The sequence below is a fragment of the Perissodus microlepis genome, chromosome 13 (genome assembly GCF_051167445.1).
Source record: "Perissodus microlepis isolate ML-2025 ecotype Zambia chromosome 13, ASM5116744v1, whole genome shotgun sequence".
NCBI classification, from domain to species: domain Eukaryota; kingdom Metazoa; phylum Chordata; class Actinopteri; order Cichliformes; family Cichlidae; genus Perissodus; species Perissodus microlepis.
Genome location: NC_140473.1, coordinates 955,462 through 970,914, shown reverse-complemented (window position 1 = coordinate 970,914; position 15,453 = coordinate 955,462). Strand labels below are relative to the sequence as shown.

Genomic DNA, 15,453 nt, shown 5'->3' with positions numbered 1-15,453 from the left:
GTGAGGGGCGGGGCCATCTGCTGCTACAGGCTGGTGGTGAGGGGAGGACGACATGACAAAAGACTCTCTGTGGAAAACAGCCAGAGATTAATAATAATTAAATGCAGAGTGGTGTATAAACAGATAATGAGTGGAAAAAGGCGACTGAAGAAGAAACACAGTACAGCAGCAAAGACTATTGTAGTGTAACTAAGGGAGAATTCACCAACAAGTAAGTGTGAGAGTGAAGCGCTCTAATAGGGTGATATGGTACTACAAGGTCATTAAGATATTCACACATGCACTTTCTTCTTTCTTTGTAAGACCAAGCTAACATTCACACTCCCATGGATGCATCAGAGAGTAACTTGGGGTTACTGTCTTGCTCAAGAACATTTGGCAGGCCGACTGGAGCAGACAGGGATTGAATTGTGTTCTACCACCTGAGCCACAGCCAACAGAGGTGTGGCTACAGTGGTGAAGAGAAGCCTGGGATTGTTCTTATTTTCTGCGATGAATAGTAAGATGTTGTAGCTTTACAGATGGCGTTTTTATAGAGCAGCAAACTGGCTCTCCAGACTAAATGGTTAAATTAGTGAGACAGCATTTCCTTTCCAGCTTACAAGTGATATCACCTCTCAGAGTGTCTGACTTTTTAAACTAAAACGTAAGTAACGACAAACTGCAGGCTTGTTTTGGTTATACCTAGAAAACTCAGAGATTTAATGGGAACAAAACATGGCAGCACAAGCCCAGCTAGCTCAGTCGGTAGAGCATGAGACTCTTAATCTCAGGATCGTGGGTTCGAGCCCCACGTTGGGCGATGTAGTTCAGCAGCAATAGTCCCGGTCCCTAAGGCCGTCATTGTCCTTAATGACTACAGACCTATTGTGAAGTGCTTTGAGAAGCTGATCCTAAAGTGCATAAAGAACTGCCCGCTTCACCTGGAGAATCCTGGGACTTCAGTAAAGATGCTCTTTGTTGATTTCAGCTTAACTTTTAATACCATCTTTCCAGACATTCTTATAGCCAAGCTGGTAAACTCAGACTTCCCCCTCCGCTACATGCACATGGATCAAAAACTTTCTCACTGACCGAACACAATCAGTCAAGGTTGGCAACCAGAGATCACTCAGCACTGGCTCACCACAGGGATGTGTGCTGAGTCTTCTCCTATACACCATCTACACCAGTGACTGCACCCCTCGCATCCCTGCATCATCACCACCAAATTTGCAGATTTGGTGATGATGGGACACCAACGATGACGACACTGCCTACAGAGATGAGGTCCAGCATCTGACAGAATGGTGTGACTACAATAAGTAGTGATTGAATGAAGCAAGTTGTATAAAATGCTCTGAATGTTCAGGTAGAGCAGAAAAGTGCTGAGACCCAGTTCATTTACCTAACACATCCCAAGTTGGGAAAAGACTGGGAAAGTGAGTGGTAACAAAAACAAATGAGCGGGAGGAATAGTTTGCAATTACATGAATTAACATGCAACTCTGTCTGGGTCTATGGTTGGTTAATAAACTGGAGTGAAGCATTGCTCCCGCTCCTCCTCCTGGGCTTGTGGGGAGGTTGAGACAGAGCTTTGTCTTTACTGACAATCTGTCGTAGATCGTGATACTGTTCAGGAACAGATGAAGGATCCGGTGCGGGTATATGTTCTGGTTGTGAACTGTTGGAGGCTGTGGGTAAGGCTGATTGAAAGCAGCACGGCAGAACAGACTCTATTACTGGCCCAGTCAATGTGAGAGTTGTGTTTCTGCAGCCAGGGGTATCCCAGAATTAATGGAGTGTCTGGAGACGTGAAGGTGAAAAAGCCGAGGGTCTCCCAGTGAGGCAACTAATCAAACGGGCTCAGGTTGGTGAGGGATCATAGCTTCATCACATGAAGCCAACTGACTATTTAATGCTTGAAAAAATATTTCATGCACAGTGTTTTCCACCCAGCCGGTCTCAGCAACCACAGGTCGAAATATCCACTGTGGATATGAAATATGCCTCAGCCCATGCCTGCACGCGTCCTCTCAGCACGCCTACAGCATATGAGAGTTTAGTGGCATCATCGTGGAAAGAGAGCGCTGAGCAGCTGAAAGCGGAAACTAACATTGTGGAAGGAACCCTCCCCCAAAATGACCCCCCATCGTGGGACACTGCAACTGAGATCGCAGGATGAGGCTGCATGACTGCTTCATTGTTGACTGTGATTCCGTGTCACCAGTGGGGGCCATCTGAGTGGGAGCAGAGGCTAAACTAGAACAAATCTCAGGAATAACTCGAAGCATTTCCTCTTGTTTGTAAGTGAAGTTTTGCCTTTGTTCACCCCAGAGATGCAGTGCACTAAATATTTTATTAAACACAGGAGACTTGGTTAACATGTAATCATGGGGAGCAAAGGTCTTTTTTTTGGACACCACTCAGACAGACAGCAATTCAAGAAGAAAATATACCCAACATGTCACTCCTGGTCTGATTATGGAGGGTATCAGAGGAAACTAGATTAATTAAACAATACTCACAAAGGGCACCAGCTCAGTTTGGTGGGTGAGCAGGCAGCCATATTCAAGATAAATGGCCTGTATTTGTAGAGCGCTTTACTTAGTCCCTAAGGACCCCGAAGTGCTTTACACTACATCCATCATTCACACACTGGTGATGGCAGCTACATTGTAGCCACAGCCACCCTGGGGCGCACTGACAGAGGCGAGGCTGCCGGACACTGGCGCCACCGGGCCCTCTGACCACCACCAGTAGGCAACGGGTGAAGTGTCTCGCCCAAGGACACAACGACCGAGACTGTCCGAGCCGGGGCTCGAACCGGCAACCTTCCGATTACAAGACGAACTCCCAACTCTTGAGCCACGATCGCCCCAATTCAAGCCTGACCTTTGGCCTTTGCTGCTCTCTCTCACCTCTGTGATGTCTGTCCAACAAAGACAAAATCCTCAAAAAATAATGTTAAAAGAAACCATTAATCGTACAAGTGTTGTGCCTGTTCTTTTGTCCCACACTCTCCGATGCACATTAGCAACAACATTCAAATTACACATCTTACTGCGTGTATCATCATATATGATCTGCATTACGTGGAGTAAAATTCTAAAGCAATTAACATCATTTTTATTTAAAAGCACGTTCAAAATCAGTTTTTCAGCTGTTAATCACTTTCTTTTTAAATGAAAATTTCATGACACATTTTCTTCTTCTCTGCTTTTTCCAGGACTTCTTCAAAGACTACTGCAGCTGTGGTGCAGCCAGTTTAGCCTTCCAGGATTTCCAGAAAACGCAATCCAGAGATGAGTTTTCATCACCCAGTGGAACTCTCTCAGACCTGTCAGCCATTCCAGAGGTCCCACAGCACCCACTCATATCGACCGGTGGAGGTAATACTACCAGAGCACCTGGAGAAAACACACAAAAGCACCTGCAATCTCTACAAGGCTGCTAGATTCAATCCCAGTATCTTCTTGTAGTGAATAAATAGTGATTCATGAGAGGACTACCTGACATTTATTCCACAACATCTTGTGCAGTAACAGTGATTGCTGTTATGTTTGTAACTAATATACAAAAAATCGCACTGATGTAAACCTTCTGCATAAAATCCATAAAATACAAAATCTGATATTAGATAAAACAGGCATAAACAAACATTGGTATAGAGTGCTGGAGTTACATCATTAATCCCAAGGTGCACTTCACCATCAAGTGTCATTGAACACATTTGCAAACTTCATGTAATTTTGCACATTTAGTTGTAAATGTACATAACGTGCCGACAGCACAGCACGCTGGCAAATCTTTCACGGTGCAGTGTTTAAAATCTCACCACTAAACTTAGACTGTAGACTGTGGCCAGCCTGTGTTTTTCTACTCGTGTTTGTGTGAAATATTTTCTAACACTAGACTTTTACATATTTGAATAGTAGAAACACAAACTAATAAATCAGGAATAAAAAAACTGATGTGTCAATTAAAGATTTTGCAGTATTTTATGTTTTTAACCTGAGGCATCTCAAAAAAGTCTGGCTGCTATTCATCAGGTACCATATCACCCTATCAGAGCACTTCGCTCTCGCTCTGCAGGCCTACTTGTTGTTCCTCGAGTATTTAAAAGTAGAATGGGAGGCAGAGCCTTCAGTTTTCAGGCCCCTCTTCTGTGGAACCAGCTTCCAGTTTGGATTCAGGACACAGACACTATCTCTACTTTCACGATTCAAACTTTCCTTTCTGTCAAACGTTTTTCACTCATCGTGTGTTTTTTCTGATGTGATTTAGTGCTATATAAACAAAACTGACGTTAAAAATTGAGTATGCCAGGTTTGTGAAGGCAGCCTGATACACGTTGATTCAGTGAAGCTGCTGTCCAATCACAGTTTAGGCAAGTTGAGCTGGATGTAGCACTGAGGATATGCTCTTGGTAATCTGCTGTTTTTAGCTTTTAGCTGCTGTTTGCCAGCAACAGTGAAACTTTCTGTGAAGTCGATATGATTTTGTTGGACTCGTAAATAAACTCTTAGGTGATGTGAGAATGTAATCAGCCTGTTTATCTTGAGCCTAACATTAGGATAATGTTATCTTATAAGCAGCTGTTGTTGCTGCTCTTGTCAGCTGTCCCAAAACAAGAGGATCGCATGTCTAACCTGTTGACAGTAACTGGAATAAATAAGCATGTTTATGGTATGTTTCCAATCGAGGGCAGACTGCACCTTTACCCTCCTAGGACCTGGCGTTCACATATGTGGACATCACATTTTGGGTTATTTAGACCAAAATACCAATCAGCCCAAATATCAAAGAGAAATTAAAAATGCTGCTGTGGAAGAGTTCAGGTCTTAGGAGGTTAAGACAGCAACAAAAAGAGAGTCTATTACTTCTTCCAACAGAAATCAAGAGGTGTGCTCGTAGTTACTAACGGTCAGAGGTTTATGGTTTTGGTTGGATAAAACTACAACTAATGACCAACCAACAGCAGTGAAAAAAAACTGGCAGCATACAAAGCAGTTTATTTGCACAGGCAGGCAAAGAAGGATGCTTAGATGCAGTTCTCAGCTTCTCCAAACGTAGCAGACGAGATATTTTTAGAAAGATATTTTCCTCAGACAGGACTTACAGTCTGTTCTGCAGCCTTCAAGCTTCTGAAAACACCCTGAATGAACTAAACTATGTTCTCAAATTGTTTTAGCAATACTCAAGTTTCACAGTGTGGCCCAGAACTACCCCCACATTTCATCTACTTTAAAGAAAGGTTCTGCTTTACCCAAACCCGGGCGGAAATCTGCTCCTGACAGGAACACGTATTTGGACTATGCACAGTCCACATAAAGTAATTTCAAATTTGGATTCACCAACTGTTATGTAGCTATAGCACTGGACTGAATAGTTCCTAGCAAAGTGCTATGACCAACAGAAGCTGTGATAAGAAGTGATCTGTTTACAGTAAAGTAGGAGAAGAGGGGAGTGGGATGAACAGAAGGAAAAAACAGACGTGCACTGTTTCCAGCAGGATTTCTTACTCCCTGCAGCAAGATGTGAATAAAAAATCACTAATCAACTAATCATGTAGCAATGCTTTGGAAACACACACACACAGACTGCTGTGTCTGCCTGCATGGTCGGGTCCACCTGTACTTAAATCAAAGTGGAGTCAGTGTGTTTTTCCATGACGAAACCACCATGATAACGTCCATCCTTCAGTCTGGGCAGGACACCGAGGACACCGAGCATTTGAAATGTTGTGGCTGATCAGCACACATGTGTAGTGTGTTTTGTTTTTTTATATGCTTATAGCGTTGACAAAATGCATGAAAGGACCAAATGAATACTGGTTTAAATGTTATTAGTCAGGCACAAACTGAACTGTAAGTGCTTATTGTTTGCTCCCTGTTTCAGGAGTTACAGGTGATGGTTTAACACTCGCTCCTCCGTGGAGGAAGAGCCTAAGCCAAAGGAGTTACACTGAGGGGGAGGTCCACGGGGACAGCACTGAGGGGCTCTCCATCCATCAGCACACAGTAAGCGATGCACGGTTTATCCTGAGAGATTCACATTCTGCAGTGTGATTAACAAATGTTTTCACATGAAATATATGAGGCGACGCTCTGCATTATTTGTCCAAAAAACTCTGGAGACAAGACACAATTTCTACAGGGGACACACAGAGACGAGGACAGAAGACACGTGGAGGGATCACAAAACAATACTCGATAATGCGAAACCTTAAAGAAACAAAAATACAAACAGACTGCAAAGAACATAATAACAAAATCAATGACCATGCTAATAAACACACAAGTGATGCTGAACTACAAAAAGGACACAATATGAGCTAAACTCCAGAGCTCGATAAGAAACAACACTTTGGATAACTCCTGCACTGTTTTCAGAGAAAAACACCACCCTACAATCTGTGCTCATACCAAAATATTCTGTCGGTATATTATTCACTCTCTCAAACTCCCCCCGCTTGGTCACTACTGAAAAGATAGAATAGAATAGAATAATCCTTTAATTGTCCCACAAGGGGAAATTTGGTTGTAACAGCAGCCAAAAACACACATATACAAACAAACAGGACACAGGACACGGAACAGAAACATACACAATTTTTCTTACATATTTACATCAAGGACAGTGGTTACTATAAACAGAGAGTACTGTACAGTTATTAAATTAAATAAAAATAATTACAGGTAGGAGGCAAACCAGGTTGTAGTGCGAATTGGTTAATTAACTAACTTATTGCAGTTACAGCATTGATGTGAACATCTATGTTTGTTGGGAGCAGTTCTGATTATACAGTCTGACAGCTGCAGGGAGGAAGGAGCTGCGGAAACGCTCCTTCATGCATCGAGGATGCAGCAGTCTGTCACTGAAGCAGCTCTGCAGCAACATCTACATGCATGGGCTGGGAGACTCTGTCCATCAGAGATGTTATTTTGGCCACAGTCCTTCTGTCTCCCACCACCTGCACTGGGTCCAGGGTGCATCCCAGAACAGAGCTGGCCTTCCTGATGAGTTTATCCAACCTCTTCCTCTCAGCTGCTGATAAACTGCTGCTCCAACATACCACACAGTAAAAAATGACAGATGCCACCACAGAGTCATAGAAGGTCTTTAAAAGTGCTCCCTGGACTCCAAATGACCTCAGCCGCCTCAGCAGGTAGAGTCTGCTCTGACCCTTCCTGTAAAGAGCATCAGTGTTGTGGCTCCAGTCCAGTTTATTATTCAGGTGAACACCCAGGTACCTATAAGAGTCCACTATCTCAATATCTCAAGATCTGTAAAGATCTGTAAAGATCAAGATCTTGTTGGGTCACTGTGTATAAATGAACTTGTTGTTAGTAGGTCACCCAAACACTGCTAATTGCACTGCACAATAGTCAGGCTGACATTGCATTTACTGCTAGAAGGGAAAATTGATCAGTGACGATTTTGTGTGTCTTTGTGTTCAGCTGAGTGAAAACAGCACGTGGGCCAGAGTCAAAGACGTGGTAAGGAAGACTAAGTTAAGGAATCACAGCAGGCTGGGAGCAGCCTCAGCTTCACTGAAGATGTCCTGCCCACAGCTCTACAGGTGAGGAGCATGCTACACACCACAGTGTACATCTATGATCTGCAGTCAGGTCCAGAAGAATTTGGATAAACGGCCATTTTGCTCCTTTTTCAAATTTGTCGCTGCACACTGGCCCAAATGATCCAATGGGCAGCTAATCAGGGGTCCATATACAGCTGGGGACCCATCAGAGAGGCAAAAGGTGGTCTCCTAACAAGTGATGCAAGTGAAGCAGACCATCATTAGGCTGAAAAACGTCCCACCCTCCTTTACAAGAACATTTCATGACACCCACACACACAACACAAGAAGATTGTTGATTTATGTACCTGTGCATGTTTCAGTGTATGTTTGTTTCTCTTCACAAACATAAACAAAATTCACGTTTTCTGCTCACATTCAGTAAAACACACATTTTCCTGTTTTTACTTTTGCAGTAAAAAAATGTAACAACATAATCCTGCTTTCCTTCTTCAACTTGTCAAAGACATGTTACATCCTCACGGGTCGAAATGACACCAATCCAGAACCACTGAAAGGGCACTGTACCTGTTTCCCGTCTGATAAGGAAACCTAAAATTTATAGTTATTTATATGTGAATAACCAGCATAAGCAATGTGTTTTGGAAATGACAGCCTAAGAGACCTTTAGGCAGGATGCAAAGACTGGGACTCTTGGCAGAAATAGATAAAAGGGGCTTTTCGCCTGTTCTGGATAAACACTGGCTCTTCTTTATTTGAGAGCTCGTCGAGGGAGGAATTTAATGGGAGGTGGAGGATTGCTGGCACTTCAGCCTCTCCCTCCGTCCTGACTGGAGCTTGGCACCCACCCAGATGGACAGAGCAGGGTTAGGAGAGTCAAATCAGCATTCCTCAGTGTTCCCCTGTAGGAGTGGGAGTCTGGGATTCAGGTTTAGGCCTAGTAAGGTCTCGCTGTAATCCAAGATGTTTTAGAAACACCCTTCTCCTGCTGACACATGCGCAAAGTAAAAGAGTATCTTAGATGTGTATGTACACATGTTTACTCCCTGCCTTTTCATCTTTACAGGCCTGATCAGGAACCAGTACAATCATCTAGCACCAGCAGGAACTCTATGATTGCTTTGGGCCACCGGAGTACACTGGACTTCCCGTGGCTTGAGTAAAGATCCGGGTAGTGAAGAGTGCTTTTTATAAAAGAGCAGAACGACTTTAACAAAGACCAAATGATGCTGGCCAGACGACGGTTGTAGCATCTCCAAAATAATAAGAACAGTAGTTTGGAGTACTAAAGGGTCTGCTGTCCTAATCGTGGCATCATTTCACTAACAGAAGCAAACCTGGCTGTTTATTTTGGACTATACAGACTCTACACAGCAAAAGCAGATGTACACATAGCAACATGTGCAGGTTCCGCATACAGGGACATAAATTATGACACGTTTTTACTGATGTCTTATGTCTTTTTTATGTTTGTTCCTCTTTAAATGCACCACCAGATTTTTCTTCCAGACTGTCTTGTGATTTTTTTAAAGTGTAATAGTTCTCCACTCAGTTTCACTTTCAAGGCTTTTATTTATGAATGTTTTGAGGAATCAGGAAAAGGGGACGACAAAGAAGATGTAGCGGGTCTAAAAGTCTATCTGCAGCACGTGAACAGTATCTGAAACTCAAGAAATGAGATCAAATCCAGCAAAGATCTGACACATGCCCAGAGAGATGCATCTGCCTCATGTACTCTTCACCAAAGCTTCATCAGAAACGGCCTCAGTAGAAGGCTGGCTGTCAGGAAGATGGAGGAAAGGCTGAGGTATGTCACATTACACAAGAACTGGACTGAAAATCAGTGTCAGCGGGTCTGATGAGGTGCTGAAGCCAAATTTGAAGCATTAGTCAAAAGTTAAAATCAGCGAATGAAGATGTGATTGGCTGATTTCTGCCACATGTTCTCAGTCAAGAAATTACTTTAACTGTCTGACTTGTGGCCCATTTCCATTGGCAGCCATGTTCCCATACATGCCTTCACATGTTCTCTATCAGGTTTCGCTGATGTTTTATGCTTCGAATCATGAGCCGTTCCTTTCCTCCGTCTTGTTTGTTTTTGCAGAAACAGCCTGTCTGATTGGGCCTCCTCGCTCTCGAGTGTAATGAGCAGTTGGAAACTTTGTGTATTTACATTCATGAAGTCATCTTTTGATTGGAGACTTCTGCTTCTGTGAGACTGTTGTGCTGAGCTGAGCTAGTTCAGTCTTCATGTTGAAGACTTTTTATTTGACAGCTGCTAAACTTTGCACTCGCTCTCTCTCCAGCCTAGTTTGGCCTCTTCCACAGCAGCTCCTGTGACCTCATATTGAGACTTGTAGTGCACAGCTACCAAAGCAGGTTCAACATTTCACAGCACGTCCAGTGTAACAAGAGAATAAAACATCATCTGGCCATGAAACTGCTTGTCAGCTGTTCTTACTTTGTTATTTCTTAATGTTCAGCCTCTGGAGATGGGAGATGTAAAATCCTGTCTGCATGCTCTCTGTAACTGTGTAATAATGTCTTTGTCCTGATATATTGTACTGAAATATGTAACTGCTTGCAGGGTTTTGAGCTCTAGATGTCAGTGCGCTGTTAGTTCAAAGTGAAACTGATTCCTCAGAGGAAGTTTTGAAGGTTTTCTAAAAGAGGATTTTGAAGTTGGTGTGATGCAGAACTTTAACTCAAAATTATGAGAGCTGAAGACACAAACAAAGCAAACAACACATGAGACATATATACAGTACGTGCTGGTTTATTAAGCAGAGGATAAGTCCCCATTCTTACAGCTCTCAGGCAGGAGAAACAGTAAATAAGGATTTAGTATCAAAGCTCAGTGATGTCACTGATGACAAATTCGATTTGATGTTTTCAGATGGGAGCTTTTTAAATGTAAAGATGAATAACCCAGAACAGCACTGCGTGGGCCAAACTGCCCTCTGCTTCTGCTTTTTCTGTTACAAGAAAGTTATAAAGTAACAATAATGAACACAACATCCAGCCACAATCACTACAGTTACTACATAATGTGCAACAGAAAGCCAAATGATTTGAATCCACCTTCTAATGACAGTCTTGTATATGTACACATATGTATAATGTAGCAGAGGAGACAGAAAAACATCATTTGCTGTGAATCATTCTGGCCTTTGTTGCTCTGGTTGAATTATTAATGAAGCCATAATGTGCTGTAAACCAAGCATGTGGAGCAGGAGGATAACTACAGAAACAACATTTGAAGTGGTTTTGAGTCATATTTGAGCTTAAATTTCACTCCTTGTTTTCCCTCTAGTCTCTTTATCATTTAAACAGAGAAGGCCAAGGTTTCCTGTTTGACAATGAGGGACTCCCCCGACGAACAATCACACGCTGCCTCTCACAACACTACACAGAAAAGCTCCGGCTACACACAGAGGGATACTCATTTTTATGCTAAAGATACCATTGCTTCATTTAATTTACACAGTACATCGTTTTTTTCTAATATTTTGTGAAAATGTTGAAAATCTTTACAGGTCATTAATAGATATATTAGTGTAAATATTAACAGTTTTGAGGTGTTCAGCAAAGCTACACTGAGAATTATCACAATGATTTACAAGATGTGATCCAATGTTTTTATGTTTTTTAAAGATCACTCCCTGGAAGTCCCACCTCAGAGTTTAACTGCTGCATCAAACTTTAACTTACACCAAACATCAACTTCTATTTCAAAATGAGCCAGATGAGGCGCAGAGCTTATCCAACTGAAGACTCCTGCATCATTTCTTCAACCAACATTTTGGGTAAAGTTGTACACAGTAAAAAAACAAACAAAAGATGGAATAACTGGGACTAAAGCGAGATCTGACATCAGCTAATCCCAAAGGACTTTGGTGTTGAAAAGAGCAAAAGGAAAATGTTATCCTCAAGCAGTCATGATGTTATTCTTCGAAGAGAGGCGGAGGAGAGAGTTTCAGTTGGAAACTTTCTGTTCCTAGCTGGACAGAGAACAGAGGTCCTGTTTTCTCGTGGCAGTGGGAGACTTCTGAAAGGATGGACAACTAGGAAAGAGAGAAAATATAGAAACAGAAGAAAAAGATCATGGTCCATCCTGATGCTCACGTGGGCATTGTTGATGTTGTTGGTGGTGGATAGCACGGCACCCTCGCTGGTCTGCAGCCTGACTGACTGCAGCTCAGGAGGTTGAGCGGGTCATCATCTACTAATCACAAAGTTGGTGGTTTGATCACTGGCTGCATAGTCTGCATGCAAATAATCTTGTGGAAGATGCTAAAGCACAGGTTGCATGGCTTTGGGAGTGACTGGGCGTGTTAGGAGCCCTCAGTCCCTGTACAACCGCAGTGAGAGCTTGGATTGTATCGTCAGCAGTAAGTCTGGAGCTGAATTTCCAAGGGATTCTGTTTTCCTGTTGGACTATTATCAGGAACACTAGTCAACATTAGATCAGAGTAGGTTAGATAAGTATAATTCAAGTGATTTGATTATTTTTGGGTTGTGCTTTAATAAAATATCACACATTCAAATAGTCTAAATTGTGCATATTCCTTTTTTAACCCTTTGTGAAGGTAAAAACTTGAGTATCACGGGGTGATCGTGGCTCAAGAGTTGGGTGTTCGTCTTGTAATCGGAAGGTTGCCGGTTCGAGCCCCGGCTCGGACAGTCTCGGTTGTTGTGTCCTTGGGCAAGACGCTTCACCTGCCGCCTACTGGTGTTGGCCAGAGGGGCCGATGGCGCGATATGGCAGCCTCGCTTCTGTCAGTCTGCCCCAGGGCAGCTGCCTCCACCAGTATGTGAGAGTGAATGAATAGTGGCATTGTAAAGCACTTTGAGGGGTCCTGAAAAGCGCTATATAAATGCAATCCATTATTATTATTATTAATAGAGTTTAAATAGCTCTTACAATTTACTCCAGATTTCTAACAGTTTAGTCCCTAAATTGACTGAGTTCAACTGAGTGGCTTGGCACTGATCTAGAGGGGGGGCTGATGAATACTGGGCCTGCAAGGCAACTCAGGGTTCCTCCCAGTGGAGGAGGGAGGGTAGACATTCAGAAACCAGTGGCCTCGCTCATCAACTCCATCTAAACTCTGCACTGCCTGCTGACCCACAGAAACATACATTAGGATTAGATAAACGGGGACTTCCTGTTTTGGGGTGCTGGTCCCACAGATGGACACACCCTACCAAGGCTACGTGCACTGAAATAATTGGACACAATAAGCAAAGACTGCTTCAGCTTCTTTTATCTGTTTTTTTTTTTACCAGTTTCGTGGCTCAACTGGCCAAGAAACTGCTTATCAGTCTGTCCGGTTACTTCTGAGCCTCTGAAAATGTAGTTTTGTGTAAAGATAGCTATAATGTCTAAACAGCTAATGCAACATTTCTGTCAAACAAGCCTGCACGTCAATCACATCTTGATTGTTTGACATTTCAGAGCAGTACACAAGCACAAGCACAAAAACTCACCTGTAGGATCACCTGCTTGTGTTTGTTTTTGTTTTTACTGCTGTTGTGTAATGATAACTGTTTTTAAACTATAACAAAAAATAACAAGCACTGCGTTATATTAATTTCAGCATCAGTGGAATCTGTGTGTAGAGAAGTGCTCGTTTTAATACCCTGGATGGTCCTCGGTATAAGCAGCGGATTTCCTCCCAGGACTGCTCCTGCTGAAGGTCCAGTGTTGCCTCAGCGAACACCTGCGTCACAGCACATAAACCACAAACAGTCATTTCAGATGTCATTTGTTACATATTCTGTAAAAAGTGCAAAACTGACAGTAATTTAGAAAGAAACCAGAACTGCAACATAATTATTAGTTTGATTAGTCTCACAATCGGTTGATGAGACTCATGTTAACTACAGAATGCTGTTGATATTAATGTTGACATTAAACTACAAACTGAGATTTGTATAGAATAAGTTGTGTACAGTGATCACTCCATGATTTCAGAATTATTGCTCAGAAAGCGTTTGAGCAGACTCCTTCAGCAGAGACAGAGGGCCACAGCTCGACGTCCTGGGATCGATCACAAACCTACCTTCTTCCTGAGAGCCGACGCTCCTGTGTCTTGGCGTGCTGATGTCACATGTGTCTGTGGCACAGAGAGGGACAGCGTTGTTTCAGCCATGTTAGTTTCAGTACAACGTTCCTCATCCTTGGACTCAACAATGAAATCAAAACAGCAAGGTTTGGAAGTCTGCCCAGCTCCGTCCATGTCATGAAATGCAACATCAGAGCATCTGGTTTAATAGGATGTATCGAATGTGTCATTTAAATTCAAACGTGTGTGGTATCCACAGAAACACCAACAACACCATTTCAACAAGCACCAAACAGATAAAACAGCCATTAAAGATCAGGTAAACAGATTGCACAGAAAGACGTCAACACGGACCCCCCCCCGACAGCACGCACACGGACATGCGTGTTACCACATGGCACAGACTCTAAAACTGCAGGTTTCGTCACTCGACGACCAAAACTCATCGAACCAACAGCAAAAGAAGACACGTGGAAAACATCGGCATGAATTTATCTTCGCTTCGCTGTCATGCTCCCACCACAATAAAAGCCCACCAGTTTCCCATCAAAGGTTGATGGTGATATGTTCTGCATTACTCGCTTGCTTTTATGAACCAGCTGTTTTGTACAGCCGCTGTTTTCCCCTCAAAAATGACCTCTGACAAGAAAGCCTCATTTCTGCTGTTCAGTACCAAAGGAAACTTCAACAAATTAGGCCCAATTCTCTAAGAAATCCTTTGAAAAGTTTCTGTTTTCCACTCTCTGCTATAGAAAGTTCTGTTTTTTATGACTACAGTTTAAAAAACAAAACAAAAACTGGACAGTCTGAAATTATCTGACGTTTTATTTCTTACAATTTAAATCCAAAGAGTCGTGCTGATGGATTCCTGTCTTTTTCTTCATCATGTAGAAAAACAGTTAAATATGTAACGTCTTCACACTGACAGAAAAGAGTGGGCTGTAGGTGGTCCCCCATTTAAAATGAGTGTGACACCTCTGCTGTGTCCTTTCTTGTTGGATTAGCTGTTTGGTTTTTCTCCTTTAACTGCATCAACATCTCTGTGCCAAAGGATCAGCTCCAGCTGCAAGTTCAGTACTTGGAATGAACAGAGCTTTAATCAGCCTTATTTGCAACACAATAACAAGGAGAGATGCCTCAGCTAGCCATGAGACTGTGGGCTGTCTGACAAAATCGCTTTAAGCCACTGAAAATGGGAGACAACAGTTAATGCTCCGCTTTCTAAACCCCCTGCTGAACGTCTGCAGTCATATCTGTACTGTCTGATTCCACACAGCCATAAAGCTTTTCATGAACATGTGAGCAGAATACATTTTGCTTTAGCTTGGTGCTTGTTGTATTTTTGAACAAACTTTCTATCAAAGACACAAACTTATATCATTTCATGCTGGGTTAAAGTACAGTCACACACACACACACACCTGTGCCAGAGATGTGTTACGGCCTCTCTTTGGTTCAGTGGAAGGCCCGACTCTTCCTCCGTGGATGGCCGAACACTTGTAGCACCTCCACTGCCGCTGCAGCTCTGAAGCACAGCCCCACACACAATCCTTTTGCTGCAGGCACTGCAGGTGGTACAGGTGACCACAGCTGGAGAGACACAAACATTCATAAACAGTCATTTTAATGTCTATGGATTGTTTTGCTTTTAGCAACAAGTTCCATTTAAGAAAGCCTAGTGAAGGGATCTGTGAGCTGTGGGCCAAGTATTCTAATAATGAGCCATAACCAAAACTTCTGGCATAATCTGGATGGGGGCAGTGTAAAATCCAATCAGTAGACCCAGTCTGCTTTTTGTCTCATAGGGTCTCTGCTGGGCTTTAGCATTGCGTGGGTTGCATTGAGGCACTTCCAGAGCAG

At 42.8% G+C, this 15,453-nt stretch overlaps 2 protein-coding genes and 1 non-coding gene across 5 annotated transcripts in view; 2 read left to right on the top strand and 1 right to left on the bottom strand.

The window, feature by feature from the left end:
- LOC146374446 (uncharacterized) overlaps positions 1 to 15,186 on the top strand; it is a 52,178-nt gene extending 36,992 nt beyond the window's left edge. The window contains exons 4-7 of the mRNA XM_084948528.1: positions 3,209 to 3,371; positions 5,881 to 6,002; positions 7,443 to 7,564; positions 8,592 to 15,186. Of these exons, the coding sequence (XP_084804654.1) occupies positions 3,209 to 3,371; positions 5,881 to 6,002; positions 7,443 to 7,564; positions 8,592 to 8,688 (504 nt within the window). The 3' untranslated portion in view covers positions 8,689 to 15,186. The remainder of the gene's footprint in view (positions 1 to 3,208; positions 3,372 to 5,880; positions 6,003 to 7,442; positions 7,565 to 8,591) is intronic.
- On the top strand, positions 730 to 802 carry trnak-cuu (transfer RNA lysine (anticodon CUU)). The gene has a single exon. It is a non-coding gene; the product is annotated as a tRNA-Lys (tRNA).
- Positions 10,286 to 15,453, bottom strand: part of vps8 (VPS8 subunit of CORVET complex) — an 82,570-nt gene continuing 77,402 nt past the window's right edge. For all 3 annotated transcript variants that reach the window (XM_084948524.1, XM_084948523.1, XM_084948525.1), the window contains 4 exons: positions 15,015 to 15,183; positions 13,591 to 13,644; positions 13,168 to 13,248; positions 10,286 to 11,589 (listed from right to left, as the gene is read on the bottom strand). In XM_084948524.1, coding sequence (XP_084804650.1) covers positions 11,470 to 11,589; positions 13,168 to 13,248; positions 13,591 to 13,644; positions 15,015 to 15,183 — 424 coding nt within the window. In that variant the 3' untranslated portion in view covers positions 10,286 to 11,469. The remainder of the gene's footprint in view (positions 11,590 to 13,167; positions 13,249 to 13,590; positions 13,645 to 15,014; positions 15,184 to 15,453) is intronic.